The sequence below is a fragment of the Colossoma macropomum genome, unplaced genomic scaffold (genome assembly GCF_904425465.1).
Source record: "Colossoma macropomum unplaced genomic scaffold, Colossoma_macropomum, whole genome shotgun sequence".
NCBI classification, from domain to species: Eukaryota; Metazoa; Chordata; class Actinopteri; order Characiformes; family Serrasalmidae; genus Colossoma; species Colossoma macropomum.
In genome coordinates, this window is record NW_023494801.1 from 25,465,446 (window position 1) to 25,486,186 (window position 20,741).

The 20,741-nt window shown below is 39.7% G+C and overlaps 1 protein-coding gene across 1 annotated transcript in view; it reads right to left on the bottom strand.

Moving 5' to 3' along the window:
* unc5a (unc-5 netrin receptor A) overlaps nt 1–20,741 on the bottom strand; it is a 157,623-nt gene that overhangs the window by 50,767 nt on the left and 86,115 nt on the right. Inside the window, exons 8-9 of the mRNA XM_036589442.1 lie at nt 6,133–6,321; nt 1,882–2,181 (exon numbers count right to left, since the gene is read on the bottom strand). Coding sequence (XP_036445335.1) covers nt 1,882–2,181; nt 6,133–6,321 — 489 coding nt within the window. The remainder of the gene's footprint in view (nt 1–1,881; nt 2,182–6,132; nt 6,322–20,741) is intronic.

The window sequence follows — 20,741 nt, forward strand, 5'->3', positions numbered from 1 at the left end:
CAGGACAAACTCAACACTTACTAACCTCACCTAATGAGTCCCTTAGTATACATCAAAATGGAATATGTTGTCTTGTATGGTCAATATATTTCTAAATTTAAAGAGAATATAGAAACAGCACTGTATGCACAACAGAATGGATTGCAAATGTATAATGTGAACCTTTGACACTATTTACCATTAAAATCAGTGTGTTACAAGTAAAAAATATCATTTATTAAATGACACCATGCTTTTGTTATTGTCAGTGATACCATAAAGGGGCATTCTGGCTTAAAACTAGAACATAATGTTATTTGTTTTGTTGCACAGCATTGCATCCTTCATCCTCATCCATTTGACAGAATGCGCAATTGTATATATTTTTATGTTTTCTTTCATCAATGTTCACTCACTATAAAAGCACCACACAAATACATCACACCAGTATTGGGAATCCCTGTGCTGTCAACCAATCTTGACTGCTAATCAATAAGCTAATAAATACATCTGAGCCAGCATTAATGCAACTTTTACCTCGGGTGTTGAACAAAATCATAAAGAAAACAGCGATTCTGTCTTTAATCAACACAAAAACGACATCAGAGACAAGTTTCTACCCCTTCAGCCAGAAGAAAGAAGCCATGCTGGTGTAGATAACCACCTTGCTAGTAGCTTTCAGCTTGTTGCACTGAGGCATTTCTGTCATTTGAGTAATTTATTCTCCCCATTGTAGCAAAGATTGGAATCAATTACTCATTTATTTAGATTGCTAGCAGTAATATATGCTAACTGCATTCTGCTGCTAATGAAAAAAAAACAAAATACCCCATCTCTAAAAATCCACCTTAAAGCTGTCAGTGTTTCAAAAGTTCCTCCCATGTTCAAGATACATCATAAGAGGGGATTCTAGTCTTTAAATCAGAAAATCTCACTACATAGCAAGGGTGGGGAATTCCAGTCCAGGAGTGCCAGAATCCTGGATAGTTTGGTGATCCTGCTCAACAACATCTGATTCAGCTCATCAGTTAATTGCTAGGTTTAGGTCATGTGCTAGAGCAGGGAAATCGCTAAACTGTGCTGGACCCTGGCCCTTCCCTGCCCTTCTGTTGAGACTACTGCAGCACTAACAGCATTGCACATGAACAATTTTGGTCACTGTAGATGAAACATGGACATCTGAATCTTGTAGAAGACTAAAAATTTGTTTACAACAGATAGCAATGGCTAATTTTGTGGTTTTGGCTGGAATTTTAGTCTATAAAAGAATCCTAGGGATGCATGATGATATCAGATTCATATTGGTATCAGAACATAACTGCTTACAAAATGATTAGCGTTGGACAGATTTTTGGACTAGTTTAGGTAGCCAAGTTTAGCCAAGGTAGTTTACCTAGTTTAGGTAGCCAAGTTTAGGTTTTCCTTGCCACTGTCGCCATTGTATTGCTAATTGGGGCTCGGACCCGGATTTTTCTGTAAAGCTGCCTTGTGACAACGCCTGTTGTAAAAAACGCTATATAAATAAACTTTGACTTGACTAATCTAGAAAGATGTAGTCCGAATTTCTACATTTTATAAACATTTATGTATTGCCATTGGCACTGGCAGGAACATACTTAAAAAAATATTAGATATTTGCATAAGCCCACAATTTCTATATCGGTGCAGGCCTGAAATACTCAAAAGCTTTTAAGATTTTATAGTTAACATGATTACTGTATCAACTGACGTGCTACTCATGTTTATTCTTGGCCAAGCTGTATGACTTCTTGCTGACCCTTTGTGTAAGATCTGTCCTTTGCTGTAAAAGTGCAGTTTAAGCATTTTCCCCCCACTTGCACTTCCTGACGAAATCAGACCTGATGTCTTAGTCACACCCCTTGCTGCTGCCCTGCGACTCACCCGTGTTAGGGAGGGTCAAGCGGCCACCCAGGAAGTTGAAGGTGCCATAGGAGGTGTTGACGGTGTCTCGCGGCAGCGTTTTGAAGTAGCTCTGAGAGGAGAGGCGGCTGACGAAGTCTCCAGGCTCACCGGGCAGCTTGCCATTATGCAGTGTCTGAGAGCCGTTGGGCAGGGGCTCCAGCAGAGGACCGTTACTCACGGAGAACTTCTGGGCCATGTCGTGGCGAGAGCGCAGGGTGCCCTGATAACTGGTGGTGGTGGTGGTCAGGTCCGGTTGGATGGTCAGCAGATGAGAGCTCTCTGGTTAAAGAAGGAAAAAAGAGGAGTGAGAGGGAAATAAGGAAATAGAGAGAAAGCACTAGACATGTTTGTTAAAAGAACATTGTGTTTCGCGTGACGTCACAATGTATAGTTGCTGCAATTTTGGGATTTATGTTTCTTTATTCAAACATCATTTAAATCTCCAGAAACAGAGAGTAGAGTTATACCCAGCTGTTTGCAGCTCCGTTAGGGGGATGACTGTTTATCTCTTGGCTGTTAACATTAGCAAAGGTTATCTAAAGACTAGCACTGTTCATATCTGTGTTAATCAGCTGATGTTACCCTCCTATGATGACAGAGTTTTTCTCCTCTTTATGCGACACGATGGGATCCTTTACCCACCTGATGTGAATAGCCAGTAGGCTTCTGTTCTTCTACATGCTTTGAGAGACTCTCCAGAATAGAGAGACGGGTTGTGTATGAGATAAATATTAATGTCAGGAAAACACAAATTTGGTAGCTTTCCACCAGTTTAAATGGGACCAGCAGTTCGGGGGAAACTGTATAGGGATCATACCCCATTTTATTGACTATGTCGAGGTAACATTTTTTTCCTTTCCAGAGTGAGGTAATTTTAGCCATCTTTCATCTTTAGTTATGTTCGTGTGGAGCAGTGAAGCCAGAAATTCAGTCCCAAATATGGCAGCCACAACAGAAAGATCATGTGACTGAAACCCTAGGATAGAAGCAATCTTTTAACCTCAGTCTTGTCTGTACTCTTCTCCATATATAAATAAAATAATTTTTTATGCAAAGTCTTCCAGCCCTTGAATCCAGTTTCTGACGCTGGGTTTTGTTATGGCTAGTAGTTAACTGAGTGGTAGATATAATTGTCGATATGGCCAATCAATAATATCAACAGTTCAGTTCACTACCAGTTACAGCAAAATCCAGGACCAGATTCAAAGATTGTCTTTGACTATAAAGTCTTACTGCCAGAAATCCACACATGCTAATCAGTTTGAGATTACTCAAAAAAGTAAATCTTAAACTGTTTAAAATGGAACGAAAGTTAAAACAACAAAGCTTTTCTGTCTTATCAGGACAATGTACTCTGTTTCTGACTGCATGGTAAATTACAGAATTGTAGTTCTGACAAAATAAACAACCCATGAAAGCAGTTTTTTTCTCTTTTTAAGCTTTTATTTTCTGGCAGTAGTCAGACATTTAGATTTAAAAATAAAAAAGATTTGAAATCGATTATTTCACAGTGTATCATCAACGTATTGTACTATAACACTGTATTGTGACTAGCATGCTAGCTTGCACCTAATGTTTTAGCTTGGGACTAACATGATGAGTCTTAGTTTGGAGTACTTGTTTCAAATATTGTACTTTTATAAAGTTGAATAAACCAAAAATGTCAAGTCGCTCCCTATTTTTTTGTTGTTTTTCCTTATTGAAAGTGTATCTAATTGCTAAACACTACTGTATCACATTAAATCGAATTATGAATGTTGTGAATTGTTATGTCCCCACAAATTACGTTGTGACTATGGTAACTGTGGTCATAGTATCTAACGCATGGCCAATCCTCCAAACAGTTAGCATTCGCTATATTATAGCTGGTGGCTATGGTAAGCTTCAAATCATTCAAACAAGCATTTAGCATTTGTTGTCAGACCAGCCAACATACTATGCAGAATTCCAATTGCAACTGAGGAAATATAAAAGCTAAATGACCAATATTGTTCTTTATATTGCAGTCAGTATAGGAGCCTATAGCCAAAAAGCAAAAAAGGCCTTTAGCTTCCATTACTTCTTAGCTACATTACCATTATAGCTCCAGCACAAAAATAAATGAACAAACTTTGTACGCCAACCTTGTCTTAGTTGATCATCTAAATTTGGGGTAATGGAAAAACTGTCACCATGATTTTTAGCAGAACTTTTTCTTTAAAACAGCAAACAGAAGTCAATGCAAACACACACAAACCACACAACACTCTCCACACACATACGGATAGTCCATTGTTCACAGACCCTTAACACTGATAAGAACTGTCTCATGGATAAATCAATGCCTTCTTCTCTTCAGCAACCACAATCAATTTCATACAGCTTTTAAGGCCAGCTTAGGAGGGCCCATTTAAAAAAGCTCTTTTCAGGCCTGCTTAAGTCTTTGCAGGGAAAAAAAAAAACAAAGAGACTATGTTCAGCCCACCTCTCCATTTTCCAGTCCAGAGCCACTTTCAATTCTGTCACATCAGATTACAGTCAAAAATCAGCAAGAAGAACATGACATTAAGTGAGGGGCGGCTAGCGGAGACTGTGCAAGGGCGCTCGGATGGAAAACAGCTCAACAATGTCATAACCTCATAGCCGGCTGCTGGAACAGGTGGCTGGCTGATGGACTCCCTCACATATTCTGCTTTAGCACAAAAACTACAGCACTGACAGAAATGGAACGCTATGGTCATGTTCGTCCACTTGGAAATGGACGACAGGCTGCATACGTGAACGCACATGTAGAGACACACAAATACACCAGCACAAAAGTCTTGAAGACAAGTGGAGTCACTGGTGACCAGGGATGGACTGAGATCAAAACCAAGCATCCTTGTATCTCCCTTCACTGTTCGTTGGTAAATTTATACTTTATATATTATAAAATTGATTACCTAGCATGTTAGTGGTAGTAGTGGTGGTGGGGTTGGTGTGTGTGTGGGGGGGTGTGTGTTGGTGGTTACCACTGGACATTCAAAAACAAGAAAAACAAGAACTGACCTAAACGGGAACCAACAGAACTTGAGTTTCTAGTTCTAGTTCATTCCTGCTTGAGTGACAGCTGGAACTATCATAACCACAATTAACAATTTATCTGTGTTTTTGGTCATTTTATATGTACAAAGTGTCTAACAGAGCATCTAATTTGGCTAATTATTAGTTATCTTAGCCCAAAACTAGTTATGCTAACATGAAATAATGCCTGTATTTACACAGAATCGTGTATAGAATCAAGCAAAGCTAACGTTTATCATGCCAACTGTCAAAATCTGTGCAAAAACATGTATTTTTCTTAATAAATGCTAATATGTTTAGCATTAGCATCATAACTAGCTTATGTCACTTTAACGAAGAAATAGGTTTACAAATAACAATTAATACATGAACATAACACTCCAATAAATGTTTGGTGCACTTATTGGTGATGAAATAGTGCTTTGTTGCTTCATCCTCACCTGGAAGAGTAGAGAATTAGCTATATTGTTGTTAGCTTCAGCTGCATGTGTTAGCAAATACAGAAAAGAGCACCCTTGTGTACCTCATAATCCTGTTGGTACCAATCTTGAGTACGTTCCAAAAAACATAAAGCTGGAAAAAGCCAAAAAACAGTCCTAGCTTTGTGTTATGAGGCTAACATCACCTAGCTAAATAAGCTAACCCTTTTTATAGCTAGCTGACAAGCTAATTACCCAAAGAAGGCGAAACTACACAGGTCAGTGGTCTGTATTCTTAAACTTTTGACTCAGCCTGGTTGGCTCAGCTACAAGTTTGGCCAGCTTGTGAACCTTCTTGGTTTGTGTGCTGTACTAATAATTAACGTTAGCCGTCATACACAAGTCGCTGCGCTTATAACTTCTAACTCTTACTGCTGCAGCACCTCATTCTGAGGACGTCCACATTCCACGTGTTTTGCGTTTTGCTGCCTCTCTCTCTCTCTCTCTCTCTCTCTCTCTCTCTCTCTCTCTCTTTATCTCTGTTTTTGGACCAAAAGCATGGCCAACAGATGTTGGCCAGAAATTCTCCCAGTGGTCCCAATAGTCAGTCCATCCCTGTTGGTGGCACACTAACACACACACACAGGCATGAGGATGGAAGGATGAAAGAAAAGACTACAAGAAAGAGAGAGAGAGGGAACACTGAGATGGGTAGAAGAGAGGAAGGGTAGCCTACTGCAGCGGGATGCCCTGTGTGGTGCCCACACACCTGGCTTGGTGGGCTTGATGCTCATGGGCTGGAAGCCAGTAGTGAGGATGGACGAGTCGGCCACATCCGCGTCCAGACCGGCCTTCTTCCTCCGGTACACCAGCACCAGCACCACCAGCAGCAGCGTCAGACACAGGGCCACGGCCACAATCCCCACGTACAGGGCCACGTCCTCCGCGCCGGACACAGCTATGGACACAGAAAGTGAGAGAGAAATATACGTATAAATACTTAGTTATATACAAATTGGATGAAGACGAATGTTCTTTTAAATTGGATGAAGATATTGTTATTATAACATATAAAGTTATATAAAAGATATGTTAAATTAAAATGAATTATAACATTAAATTGAGCATTAGCCAGAAAACAGTGGTGATGTTAGCCTAGTTATTTATCGTAGGCTTAACTGAATGTGCCTCAGTTAGTGCTACCTAAAAGCACTATGACAGTAAGATAAAGGTCTTATTTTGCATCATAACTTTTTGCTTTTTCTTATTGGTAGATAAACATTGTTAACATAGTAGACTTAAGCAATGTAAGCTAATAAACATAGTCTATGAAGGCAATATCAATTAATGATAAAGAGACATTTGCCTGTCAGAAATGAATGGCAAGGTTTTTCCCACTGTAATTTCAATTTGTATTATTATAATTATTATTTTTTTTTACAGAATTTACAAGTACCAGCTTTACATTGTATGCATATGTCATGAGGAATGAACTGGGTGAAATAGTACAAAAAAATTTGGCCTAAACATTTTGCCATATTGAAGCTACACTATGTTTTGGGGATTTGGAGACCTCTCTGGTGGAAATGTGTAATTGCATGTAACATGCAGACACTGTGTAACATGGGATGTGCTTCAGCCTTCCCTGAGCAGATGAATTTGATGATTGTGACTGAAAGAGTATTCATAGAGAATATAATAATAATAATAATAATAATAATAATAATAATACTTATGATTATTATTATCATTATTATTTATATAGCATTTTCATGCCTGTGGCAGCTCAAAGTGCTTCATAGGCAGGTGCCAAAGCTAAACAGTCATGAGAAATCATGAGTGTTAATTTAAAATCATATAAGACAAAGACACAGATCAAATTAAAGAAATAAATACCAAGAGACGTGAGTGGATGGGAGTAAATTATCTACGGTTGTCATCATATCATTATTAATATAATGTTGATTTTGCCTTTGAGACCTAAACATCAAGCTGGACCTTCTTTTTGAGGCTGCCACGTTGATATGTAAAGATGGATGATGTGATATGAAAAACTGAAATGCAACTCAATATCTCTGACTTTTAAAGTAGTACAAAATAATGGCTTCTGTTAATTGATTATTTCAGGCCTTACAGGGCAACTCACAGCAGCGCAGCAGTGCAATATGCTACTTCTTTTAATTATGACAAATAAATGTTGCAAAGAGCAGCTTTAACTTCCTATAAAAGAATTACACAGATTTTCTATATGTATGGATAATTTAATCACTGAGATATAAAGATGTGGCAATGACTACAATGCAAATATAGCACATATAGGATTTACTACCCAAAACATCCAGTGAGCATGTGTCTTGAGTTCATACATGTACTGTTGATGATGGTAAAACAGGGGGGACTCCTTTCTCTCACTATGACATATACTTACATCTCCCTTATGAATGGCTTTTTAGAATCACATTTTAGGCCAAAATCTAAATCAAAGCTATTGTTAAACAATATCTCAGGCAGCAGGCATCGTATTAATAAACACTTCATATAATAACATATAATAACATGTAATTTGAGGGAACTTTCAGAGGCATTAAACTCTTCAGATGTCTGGTTCCTATCCCTACCACGGTGAGCTGACTTGGTTAGTTTCTCGAGAATGCACCACTCTAAATGACTTGAAATCTTAAAGCAGGACATTCAGAAAAGTTGGAAAATCAGTGGAATTCCCCTTTAAAAACAACATCAATTAATACTAAAAAGCCCTTTGCCTTCCAACTGAGGATACTTACACGCTCTGGCAACTATAGCTGAATATGGCCATGACAATAAAGCATACTTAAGTTGAGAAAAACAGAACAGAGCAGGAAGAATGAGTGAAAGAGAGAAATGAGAGGAAAAGGGATTAGCAACAAACCAAACATTCTGGTACTGGTTGAACGATCCGAATTGCGGTGGAACCAGCGGTTTCTAAGCACGATTTAAATCCGTTTTAAAGTGAGAGAGGTGTTGTGGAGCAGAGGCAGAATAATTTTTACCTATATAGCCAAATCCTTTGAAGTGTTGCAGCCCGAGTCTTTTAATCAACTGCCCCACTCTACGCAGAGTCTAGACGCATTTCAACTACTCAAACAGGATTTAAAGCCCCATGACGACGTGTTCAGAGACGAGACGGCTGGCCGGTGAGCTTTCCTCACGAGTGTAATCATATCTAGGCTGAGGAAAAGTCTCCAGCTTTATTCAGACAGAGCGAGAGAGAGAACAGAGAACAGAGAGAACAGACAGAGCGCTGTCTGGCAGCGAGCTGCATCAGCAACTCCACTACTGCTGAACTCACAGCCCTGATACTGAGAGACACTTACAGCCCTGAGGAGAGAGAGAGAGAGAGAGAGAGAGAGAGAGGGAGAGAGAGAGAGAGAGAGGGAAAGAGAGAGAGAGAGAGAGAGAGAGAGAGGGGGGGGATAGAGGTGGAGAGAGAGAGAGTGATAGAAAAGAGACGGAGCAAGAAATGGGATTAGAAAAGGAGGGAGGAAAGAGGGAGAGTGAGGAGAGAAAGAAAGGAAGAAAGAAAAAAGAAAGAAAGAAAGTGATAAAAGTTCAGAAATAGAGAGAAAAAGAAAGGGAAAGGGGGAACAGACAAACAGAAGAAAGGGGGAAAAAGATGTAGAGAGGGAGGGCATGGTTCGAAAGAGAGAGAGAGGAAAGACAGAGAGAAAGAGTGATAGAGAAAGAGAAAGGAAAGGGGGAGCGAGAAAGAGAGGGAAATATGGAAGGATGGAGGAAAGAAAGAAAGAAAAAGGAAGTGATAAAAGAGACTTTCAGAAAACGAGAGAGGAAGAAGGAAAGAGAAAAATATAGAGTGATGGCAAACGATAAAAAGAAAGAGTGAGGGTGATGAAAGAGAGAGAGAGAGAGAGAGAGAGAGAGAGGGAGAAAGAGCGAGAACTGTAGAAGGAGGAAGAAAAAAGAAAGAAAGAAGGAAAGAAAGTGTGGAAGTGATAAAAAGCGACTTTGATTAAAAGAGAGAGAAAGAGAAAGGGGGAGATAGGAGAAAGTGGGAGAAAGATGTAGAGAGGGAGGGTATTGATAGAAAGAGAGAGAGATACTCTGAGGAACTGGAAAGAGAGAGACTGAGAAAAGAGAGGAGAGAGAAAGACTGCTCTGCTCACTTCTTTTGCACTTTTCTTTCTCTCTCTCTCATTTCTGTCTCTTTCTCTCTCTCTCTCAGTCTCTCTTGTCTCTCATCTTGCCTTTTTTCTGTTTTTTCCTTTTTCTCCTCCTTCTCCTCCTCTCTCTCTCTCTCTCTCTCTCTCTCTCTCGCTCGCCCTGCGGTGCAGTGGCTGAGACAATCACGTCTAGAATAATTCTAATCAATAGTGTCAGTGGGAAATGGGATTTGTGACGGCCATCTCTGCAGCGCTGTGATTCGGGCTGCGAGAGGCGGTGTGTGTGTGTGTGTGTGTGTGTGTGTGTGTGTTTACCACAGGGAGTGTATCAGTGCTTTGCTGTTGTTAAGGGAGACTATGGAGGCGGGCTGAGGCCTATTCAGACACTCCACACATGGAAAACTAAAGCCAAACCCCCAAACACACAACACCCACCTCCTAAAGCCCACTGCTGCAATTCACCAGGCTCCGCCCACAAATGTGTTCTCTCATAGCTGCTGTGGTGAAGTGGGGCAAGCTTTATAATAAGCAGTCAAAAATCGCATTCAACCAAAAGAGAAACTGTAACTCACAGCTCCCGACTGCCCCCTCCATCTGACCGTCTAGGAGTTTCTTTGAGTGGGAGGAGCTTTACTGCCACCGCTGTTGGTCTAATTAAGCCCATCAAAATCTCAAGGGCTGAATTTTTTAATTCCTCAGCGAAGGCCTCAGCTAAAACCATGAGTTTCAAGGCCATTTGTTTAAGACTGTAGAACAGATCAGCCAACTGCAGAATAGGCTGCACTAGGCCCTGTTCATGCATTTCAATTGATCTGATCACAGGTGGACAGTAAGAAGTATAGCAGTTTATATCTGGCATCTACATGTGTCTCTTGAGTTGGAGTTGTATGCATGGGGGCAACCCAGTTATATTTGTGCTCCTCTGTAGAAAACACACTGCATATTTTAATGCACAATCATTGTTTATTTGCTGAAATTAACATGGAAAAATGTGAATTTTGACATATTTTATATTTATAAAATAAATTAAAAAAAATAAAATAAAATAACCATTTTTACAGGTCATAGCTTTTGAGCTAGAAACATAAACCTTTGCAATGGCTTAGCAATACTATAGCAACCACCTGGGATAACACCAACACCTTAGCAACCTGCTTGGAGACCATAGCAACAGCCTAGCAAAATGTTAGCAACTACCTGGGATTCCATAGCAACCACTTGCAATTCTATAGCAATAGTCTAGCAACAACCGCCTGGGATTTCATAACAACTACCTGTGATTCCATAGCAACCACCAGGGATTCCATAGCAATAGTCTAGCAACATCTTAATAACCACCTGGGATCCCATAGCAACCACCTATGATTCCATAGCAACCACCTGGCATTTAATAGCAATAGTCTAGCAACATCTTAACAACTACCTGAGATTCCCCAGCAACCACCTGAGATTTCATAGCAACCACCTGGGGTTTCATAGCAACCACCTTGGATTCCATAGCGATCATCTGGGATTCCATAGCAATAGACTAGCAACATCTTAACAACCACCTGAGATTTCATAGCAACCACCTTGGATTCCGTAGCAATCATCTGGGATTCCATAGCAATAGACTAGCAACATCTTAATAACCACCTGGGATTCCACAGCAACCACCTGGGATTTCATAGCACAGGTCTAACAATATCTTAACAAGCACTGGGGATTTCATAGCAACCACGTGGGATTCCATAGCAATAGTCTAGCAACATCTCAACAACTGTGATGAAGCAGTTGATTGATAGTTTTCGGGGATATATTAGGACAATTTAGCGTGCACACTACAAATATTATGTGGTCAGATGCATCCCTGACCGCCTACAAGGGTGGTTTGAGTGATCAGATAATGTGTCTCTGAGACAAGCTGGACCATCTGTGCTTAGCACCAGCGGGCCTTCACCAGCTTCAACTGTTTTAAAGTTGCTAGCTAGCTAGGTTATTGTAGTAATTTATGCTAGCAACAGTAGGATAGCTAAATTACTGCAGAGACCTGCTAAGAACATCTTCCTCATCAAACACGCCTCATGTACCAACATTACAGCTAACAGAAAATGCACAATAAGTATCAATCACGTATCAATAACTATTCACAAAGCTACTAACCGACAATGACAGAGAGAAAGAGAAATCTTTCGATCCCAGTGCAAACACAATAAGACACACAAGCCTCTATAAAGTCAGGAGATGATTCAATGACAGATGCTTGCTGTAGCTGTGCTGGGTGAGATTAGACGACAAAACCGCACCTGATCTGTCCAAAATATCATTTTGAACAAATAAAACACTTTAAAATGTAGGTCTTTTGACAAAAAGTTGTGCACTAAAGTTTCTCATTCTTTAAAGCATCTTTAAAGCTTGTCAATCCAACAGTAGCAACAAAAGAACACATTTATAAGTGGAGCATGGTCAATTCCCCTTCTCTTTTTACAAGTAAATTCCATTCATTTGAATCCAGAATTGAGATGTAATCAAAGTCATTCAGAGTGATTTGAAATAAAATGCTCCATTCAGAATTGTTCACAGTGGTGGTGATAGGAACCAGAAGTCTGAAGCTTCTAAAAGCTCCCTCATAGAAAGTTATTACATGAAATGGTTATTAATATCTCAGCTTGATGTCTGAGACATTGTTTTATGATGGTTTTGAGAGAACGAGAGAAGGTTTTGGTCTAAAACTCATTTTTTTTTTAAGATAAAATGGCTATATTTGTGTTGGAAACATTGTGGTTTCCACTCCCACCACTGTAAATAAACCTGAGCTGGTTAGTTTCTCTACAGTGAACCATTTCACATCATTCTCATTTCACACGACTATTATGAATAATGAATGGAATTAACATTTAACCCGTCGAAGTCCTTCACGGCCTGTACGGCTTCAAACGCCTCCTTAGACTTTGTTGAAGTCCTTAGGGCTCATTTTCCTCACATATTAGCTCCGTAGTGCTTCCTGAATAATTTACAGCTGTGAATACAAAGTCTTAAGCGTAATAACTGAATAATAAGGCTGCAGTTTAAAGGGTTAAATATCGACCTCGCTAGCATAAATAATTCAGCGTAAAACCATGAAGACCTTTGAAAATAATTTAAGCCACCATGTAATTGGAGCTATATTAAAGACGTTAAACAAAAACAACACAATTAATAATTAAAAAGTACAAACAATTGGAGAACACACATGCACGTGAATACGCACTTGCGGACGCGCACATGCACCACAGACAGAAACATCTGTGTTTGTTTGGATTCAATGACAGAAAGTCTAAATCTTCCAGCCCTGCCAATAACAACAACAACAAAAACAACTGTGACAATTAAGCGAGCTGCCAGTTACACTTCTGACAGCTGCGTCACTTTAATTAAACTGTGTTCTAATTGTCAATCACACCCTCAATCACAAAGTCGACATCATCATCATCATCATCATCATCACAATCAGTTTGTTAAGTTTAACTTTCTTTTCATTAACCTCTTAAAATCCCAATCATATTACACTCATATGGCTTATTACTGAGTAACTACAAGGACTTCAATGCAAACTGGTGGAGCTATTTATATGTTATAGATATGCGTAATAAATCTTTGGCCATTTAAGGGGTTAACGTCTTTAGTACCATTCAGCTTTACTTGGGAATGTGGAGTCCTATCCGAGAACACTATCATTCTCCTTTTCTTCAAAAAATGGGTACTGACCATTCAATTTTACAGTACTTTGACTATAAATAAAAATACAGTATATTTACATAGTCAATCTCCTTCTGTGCATACTTTATTAGCCCTCATTCACCCTGTTCTTCATTGGCCACGACTTCCCACAGGACCACTACAGAGCAGGTATTACATGGGTGGTGGATCATTCTCAGCACTGCAGTGACACTGATGTGGTGGTTATGTGTTAGGATATGTTGTGCTGGTACAAGTGGATCAGACACAGCAATGCTGGTGAAGTTTTTAAACACTGTGTCCACTTACTGTCCACTCGTTGAGACACTCCAACCCTGTTGGTTCACCTTGTAGATATAAAGTAGCTCATCTGCTGCTCTACTGCTTGTGTTAGTCATCCTCTAGTCCACTAACTAAAAATATCTACACTGGATATTTTTGTTTGGTGGACTATTCTCAGTCCAGCAGTGACGCTTAGATGAACTCCAGCAGTTACTGCAGTGCTGAACATGATTCACCACCTAAATAATACCTGCTCTGTGATGGTCCTCTGGGGGTCCTGACCATTGAAGAACAGGGTAACAAAGTATGCCGAGCAACAGATGGACTACAGTCTGTATTTGTAGAACTACAAAGTGCTCCTATAGGGTAAGCGGAGCTGATAAAATGGACAAAGAGTGTAGAAACAAGGAAGCAGCTGTTTGGTGTATGCAAGTATGAGTTGCCACATATAGGTTTGAGTTTAATGACTTCTACTGGAGATTTATGAAGAGCACAGCATCTGTGGCATGAAGCCACAGTACATAAACCCTCTTGTGTACAAATCTGCCAGTATAGCAGGATAAAGCAAGCTGGGGGGAAGGGTGGGTGGGCGGTGGGGGACTTATTCAGAAGAATGGCATCAGCTCAAGGAGATTCTGACAGCTTGTCGATCGGCCAGAGGAGATGCAAACGTAGTGTGTTCTCGTATGCACCTGTCAATACTGCACCGAATGTGTTTTTGTGTGTGCCGTGTGTGAGGAACATAGAGCCCCCCCGGAGCACTGTGAAACCCTAGCAAGATCTCTGCCTTACAATCTGGTAGCAAGTGTGAGCGAGAGACACAAAGAGAAAGAGAAATGGAGATAGAGCCAGAGAGAAAGTGATGACAAAGAAAAAAGAAAAGAGAGAGAGAGAGAAACTGCAGGTGCCGTGGAAGGATAAGCCAAAATGAAATGCATGAACATCAGAAACGGCCTGCAGCCCGCAGCCACGGCGACGAGGCTTAGCGCCGCTTTCATTTAAGATGCAGCGCACTGATTGGTTGTGTGTGAGCGAGTGGCAAATGAAAGCATCTCCAGCAGTTTAACTCTTCAAAGTTTAGAGTTATTACTGTCATTTCTGTATTAATTATAATGTAATTATCATGTAATTACACAGTCATTATCAGATTAGATTTAATTCTGTATGCCTTTTTGCAATTCTGACATTTTTCTGTTTGTTTTGACAATATAATGACAAGACACAATGAAACTAACCTAACCGTTGACATACCAAAGGAAATTAATTAGTGCTTTATTACAGTGTTTATTACTAAAACTGATGATATCATACACACCAAATATAATTTTTCCAACACTGAAAATGTTATTATATTATCATATTTTTGCAAACTTTAATAGGCAACATGAACTCCCTCCACCAGTCAATGGCCAATCCACTGTGTCCCAGCATCCTAAACATTATAATAATTACTATGAACTTACATTTTTATACAACAGCTAGTTCTAGCTGTGTTGTTATTGTGATAACAATACATTTTTTCTCAAGAACTGTTGTTGCTACTGTTGTAGCTTGACTACTTATTGACTACTTGTTCCTACTTTTCTACTTTACCACATACAAAAAACAGAATCAACACTTTAGATAACTGCTGTAAGATAATATTTGACCTGCAGCTGTTGTATTAAAGCAACAGAACACTTGAGGTTGTGTATATCTACAACTAGAGTTAAACGCAATGTAAGAAGAGCAATTTTAAGGCATTTAAAGTGTTAACCCTTAGAAGTCATAGTTATTACAGGAACATTGACATTTCATATTACTGTATTAGATTTAAGCCACATTCCACATTCATGTCTTGACATATTATTGTTGTGCGTAGTTTTGTTTTGCCAAAGAAAGCAGTGTTTACATTTTTGCTGTTTTTGTCAATTCTTGACTCAAATGTGTTGATACCCAATGTAATTTGAAGGTAAATGTAATTGCTTATGTAACTACTACATAATTACAAAGTAACTACATATAAGTAGCAATTCAAATTGACAATAATAACACTCAGAGTCAAGAACTTTGTTGAAGGAGCATCTACAGTGCTTGCAGTCAGCAGAAAAGGCAGGTAAACTGCTTTTCCCACTGCGATCACCTGCGACTGATATCCGGATGATGGGACACGGGCCAGGGCAACCTTACACACCCAAACACTCCCCGCACACCTTACACATGCTCAATAGCCGTCCTCCCAGAGCCGAGTGCGTGACAGGCACCTTTGTCCTGCCGCCCCCTTCTCCACACCCCCCCGCTTTGTTTGGAGTGTAAGCTCCTTGAGCTTATCAGAGCATCAGTAGGCTGAGTTTTTTATCGGAGCCAGCAGGTGCCCCGGGGGGAGCGATCCTGCAGGCTGACTATAGACCCCACTCTCAGAGCCATCGATTTCTATGCAGTGAGGCCAATGATTGAAAGGACGTCCATCATGCTTTAATTGACAGAGTTAATCAGGTTTTATAATTGGATAGATTCTACCTAATTCAGCAGTGCTGGGCTTCTCCGGCATCTCCTCTTACAATCTCACCCTCATTCTCTCTCCCTTTCTCTCTCTCTCTCTCTCTCTCACACACACACACACACACACACACATACAAACACACACACTTGACATAGGCAGGAAGGGAAAGAGCTGAAGTTCTATAGATATCAAATTCCCCCCCTTTTCCCTCTATTTCTTTCCCTTTTTAACCTTTTGATGCCAAAGCAAAAGACTGGCTACAAGTCATTTAATCTACTCTTCCCCTTTAATAACTTGATTTCTCAGTGCTTTTGCTTTTGCTTTGACATAAATGCTTGAACACATATGGCATGAACGCAGAACGTGACCTAACAAAGCTGAAAATGAATATTCCATATATTCATACCAGAGGCGTAACTAGAATCTTATGAGCTCCAGCACAGAAGAAAGTATTTGGTCCCTCAAATCAAAATTACTTTCAATAAATAAATAAAAAGACAATGTAATATGTATGTGTTTTCTGTTGTTATGTAGCATTTAATGTTACATGTTTGTTGGACTACCTATTTGCTATATATTATTTGTGGTTATTTATTATGTAGGTCAGATGAATCCTGTTAGAATAACACAGGTTTGATTCCTGACTTCTCACTGGATTTGTTCAATTTCATCAGCAGCAAAACTGTTTAAATTTAATGAAGGACTGATTAGATAACATAGGTGTTGGATGGTAACAGCAAATCCTCGAGGACAGCTTTGAGAAATGGTTAACTAACACACATCAAATCACAATGGAAACTGACATATTGACATATTCTTGGAACAAAATGTAGTACCTCATCATCATTACAGGCTTTAAGTTAAGTTAAATGTTTTAAAAGTGTTTTGAATGTCAAGGAAATTTCATTTCAGTACATAATACCTTATAGAGCATTATAAGCGCTCTATACAGGCTTTAAGACATTCACATCTAACTGGTAATAGTATTTAGTTAATACTAGTTTTTACTAGTTTACAACAAGGCAGCTGCCATTTACTGTTGTCATTTACTGGCTAACAAAGTTCTCGGCACTGCTAATCATTTAGTTTAGTAACATAGCATTGCAATTTCTAGTTAGCCAAAACAAAACTCTATCAAATTCACACTACATACAAAAGTTTTTTTAATCATTTATTTTTAGAAAGAATCTGAAACAGTGCCCATCAAAAATCAGCCCTTGCTCTCTCAGTCCATACAAAACCTTCTCCCATCTCCCAAGTGTTTATTTATACCCAACAAATGTTTACAATGTGTTTATGAACAGATATTATAAATCACTATGAAGCATCACATTACAAAGCTAGTCTTGTTTTTAAGTGTTATACATGTCACTATAGGTACTTATAAGCAATTACACATGCTTACACCAGGCATTTTAAGATATTACGTATGCCATATGAAGGCATTAATAAAGCATTATGAATACATGACACATAGGAAGTGTTACCAAAACTCCTTTCCAACTTATGCTCTTACCAAGAGCAACTCACAGTAGAACCATGTTACAGAGGTAGGTGAATGTTAGGCGTCTTGCCCAAGGACTCTTATTGAAGTAGTGTGGTGTTTTCCCGGGCAGGGAATCGAATGCTGTATGGAGGGGAGCAGTATTACCCATACCCATACGTCCATACTGGACGAGTGACTAAAGAAAAGGTATTCTTGACATTGGTCAGCTGTGGTTCATGCCTTAATTGACACTTAATTGTGTGTTTCATCTGTGCTCAGCACAAAAGTCACAGTTTATAAATGCTAAGAGCATTGGGCTGGCTAGAAGAGCGCACTCCAGTCACGGTGCACGTTGCTCTGGAGACAAGAATGGAAAGAAGTGCTCTTGAGAGAGTCGACAAAGTCTCTCAGTCGGCAATAAGATGATAGGCCTCACATATGGCTCAGAGAGCATAGCATAATGGAGACCCAGGAAGGAAGGCAGGTGTCTGTAGGTGGAACAGCCGGGCTCCCGAGTGACTCACACCACGGAGAGCGAGAGAAAGAGAGAGACGCGGCAGGGTGCCCCTGTCTGGTCTGAGGGAGGGAAAGCTTTGCCCATTGGCGCCTTCCACAGGGCCAAGTTGGACCCCCTCTGGCTTTGCAGAATGGGATACATTCCTCTTTTATCTCCCAGGCTGTTGCCCTCACGCCTCCATCTTGTGTCTCAATATAGTCAACATGCACTACAGTTTTACATTATACACTCTTAAAGAAGATGTTTCTTTAAGAGTTCTTTAGTAAAGATAATGTTCTATACAGAACCATGAACACTCAAAGAGCCATTTGCATGCTTACAGGCCATTTGCATGGTTCATTAGATTGTGGAGAATGTGTTGTACATGGTTCTATATTGCACTAAACAGGGTTTTTCTACTGTTACAAGCTTGACATCATGACAATAGCAGAACCCTTTTTTGGTGCTATATTTTTAAAAGGTTCTATAAAGAACCATATACATATTCTCCATCAGGCTGAAGAACCGTTCCTCCATGCAAAGAACGTTTTAAGCATGAAAATGTTTCTTTGAGTGTTCATGATTATATATTGGACCACTGTCTTTACTGAAGAACCCTTGAGGAACCAACTTTTTTAAGAGTACTAAGTAATCAATATGTAGTACTACTGCAGCGCATGTTGTCACTGTTGCATCTCCAAAACGGCAACTTTACAGAAGAATTAAAAACATTAGTAACTTTAAATGTAAGTGAATGTAAAGAGAAAGGTAAGTGTGAAATGCAAAGTCCAAAGTGCTAGATAATTATTTTGGGTACCATGATGGTAAGTTCTGAGACAGTCTAGCTAAATTGCACCTCAATTACAAACAGGTTCTAGATATTAACCGAATAAGTGCGGGGTACGGTCTTCAAAGTGTTGTGTCATTATTATGGGTAAAATAATGATAAGTACAAAACTTTTTTGAAAATGATTTTATGATGAATGGACCAACAGAAATCTAGTTGCATTAACTTTCATTCAAAGTTGGAATGTTTTTTCCTTCTCCTGTAAAATTACCATTTTGGAGATACAAAGTTTTGTGCTGACAGCAGCAAAACCCTAATTTAAACATATTTTATCTTCCAGCATCTTAAGTCACGAAATCCTAAACTACTTGATGAAGGTTGATAATCAACTGTTATGTCTGTTACCAAGCAACTGCGTTAGCGGCAGTTCGAAAACATGCAGTGGCTGGCTTCACAAGTCTCGGAGGAACCCTGTGCTAGCTTTCACCTTCCCAGCGTTGGTGGTATCGCGTGAATGGGGTACTCCTAACTGGTGGGTGGAATTAGAAATGACTACATTGGGGAGAAAATTGGGAAAAAAACATCAAAAATGTAAGTTAGTTATCTTGACAGGTACTGATTAAAAAAGTCAAATCAAATCTAAAGTGTGATCAAATGGATGTTGGAAAAGGGTTTTATTGTGACTGCACCTCATGCTGTGGAACGGGGTGTTGTTGCTCCCTGGTTTCCATTTCCCAAAGCTTTAAGTCAGCCATGGTAACGTTATTCCTCCTAATAACACGTTCAGCTCAGTCTTCTCATTATTCACCACCATCACTGCAGTGTTTTATTAGACATGTTTTTGCTGACATTAACACACGCAGGTAATGAGAGGGAACGGTGGAGAACGTGTCTTCACTTCAGTATGAATAAATGTGACGCCATTATGCCAGTTATAGTGACCTTGTTATGCTGCCTGTCACATCTGCCTAAAACAATATCATTTTTCTTGTAGTAGAATGGCAAACAATGGAAAGGAAAGGTTAAAACAGAAGTAAAGACACGGCTGGGGTTGTCCTGAAGGCAGGACAAAATTTAGGAAATTTAGTCCAGTTAGGATGCTTCTATAATCTGGAGTTAAGCCCTTAAATATTTAGGGTCAATGGACAGGCCAAAAGCTTTATTAAACACTCTTATAATCTAAGAAAAGCTCAGCCAGTTTGCATTGAAGTCTCTTTAGTTACTGAATAATAAGCCTTAGTATGTAATAAGCCTGGGATTTTAAGGGGTTTACTGTAATGGTAACATACTAGTAGTATCATGTAACTGAACATAATCTGTTATGACAGCTCAAGACAGCTTATATGACTGCTTCTGAGGCATGCGTACAACATGTAGCTGGGTTCAATCACAGTCTGAAACTAACTTTGGTTAACTAAGAACTTAATAAAGACGTCACACAAAACTTTATCGCGAATCCAAAAATAACTGATGCAACCCAAGCCTGGTTTTGACTTATGCTGTTGCATCAAATAATGGATAAACAGAACCAGACTTTGACTGCTGTGAAGTCTGCTGGAGTCCTAGGCTCCTCTGTCCGGGAGTCACCGTGGTAAAGGCCTTCCTGAAGAGCGCTTCCCCTTGCTTCTGATAAATATGAAGCAGCGGATTCCTCCGCCGTTATCAGAGAGCATTCGTCACGGCGTGCTGGAGATTTTTTATCCCCATGGCCAGCCACGCTTCTTCACGCTGAGATGAATAACGACGAGCTCTTAAGGTCGCCGAAATATGGTTCCTAAAACCCTCAATGTGAATGTGACCACTAGGCCACAATTTCCTCATCTCCCGAGATGCTTCACATGAAATGTGGCCTGAAACACAGGCTGGGAAAAACCTTACAGATCAGGTCTGCGTGAGGACAGAGAAATCAAGTAAACCTCCACCTGCTGAAATTCCTCTGCTGACATGAAAGACCGAAAGTACGTCTTTTAACCTTTTTAAAACTGGCTACTT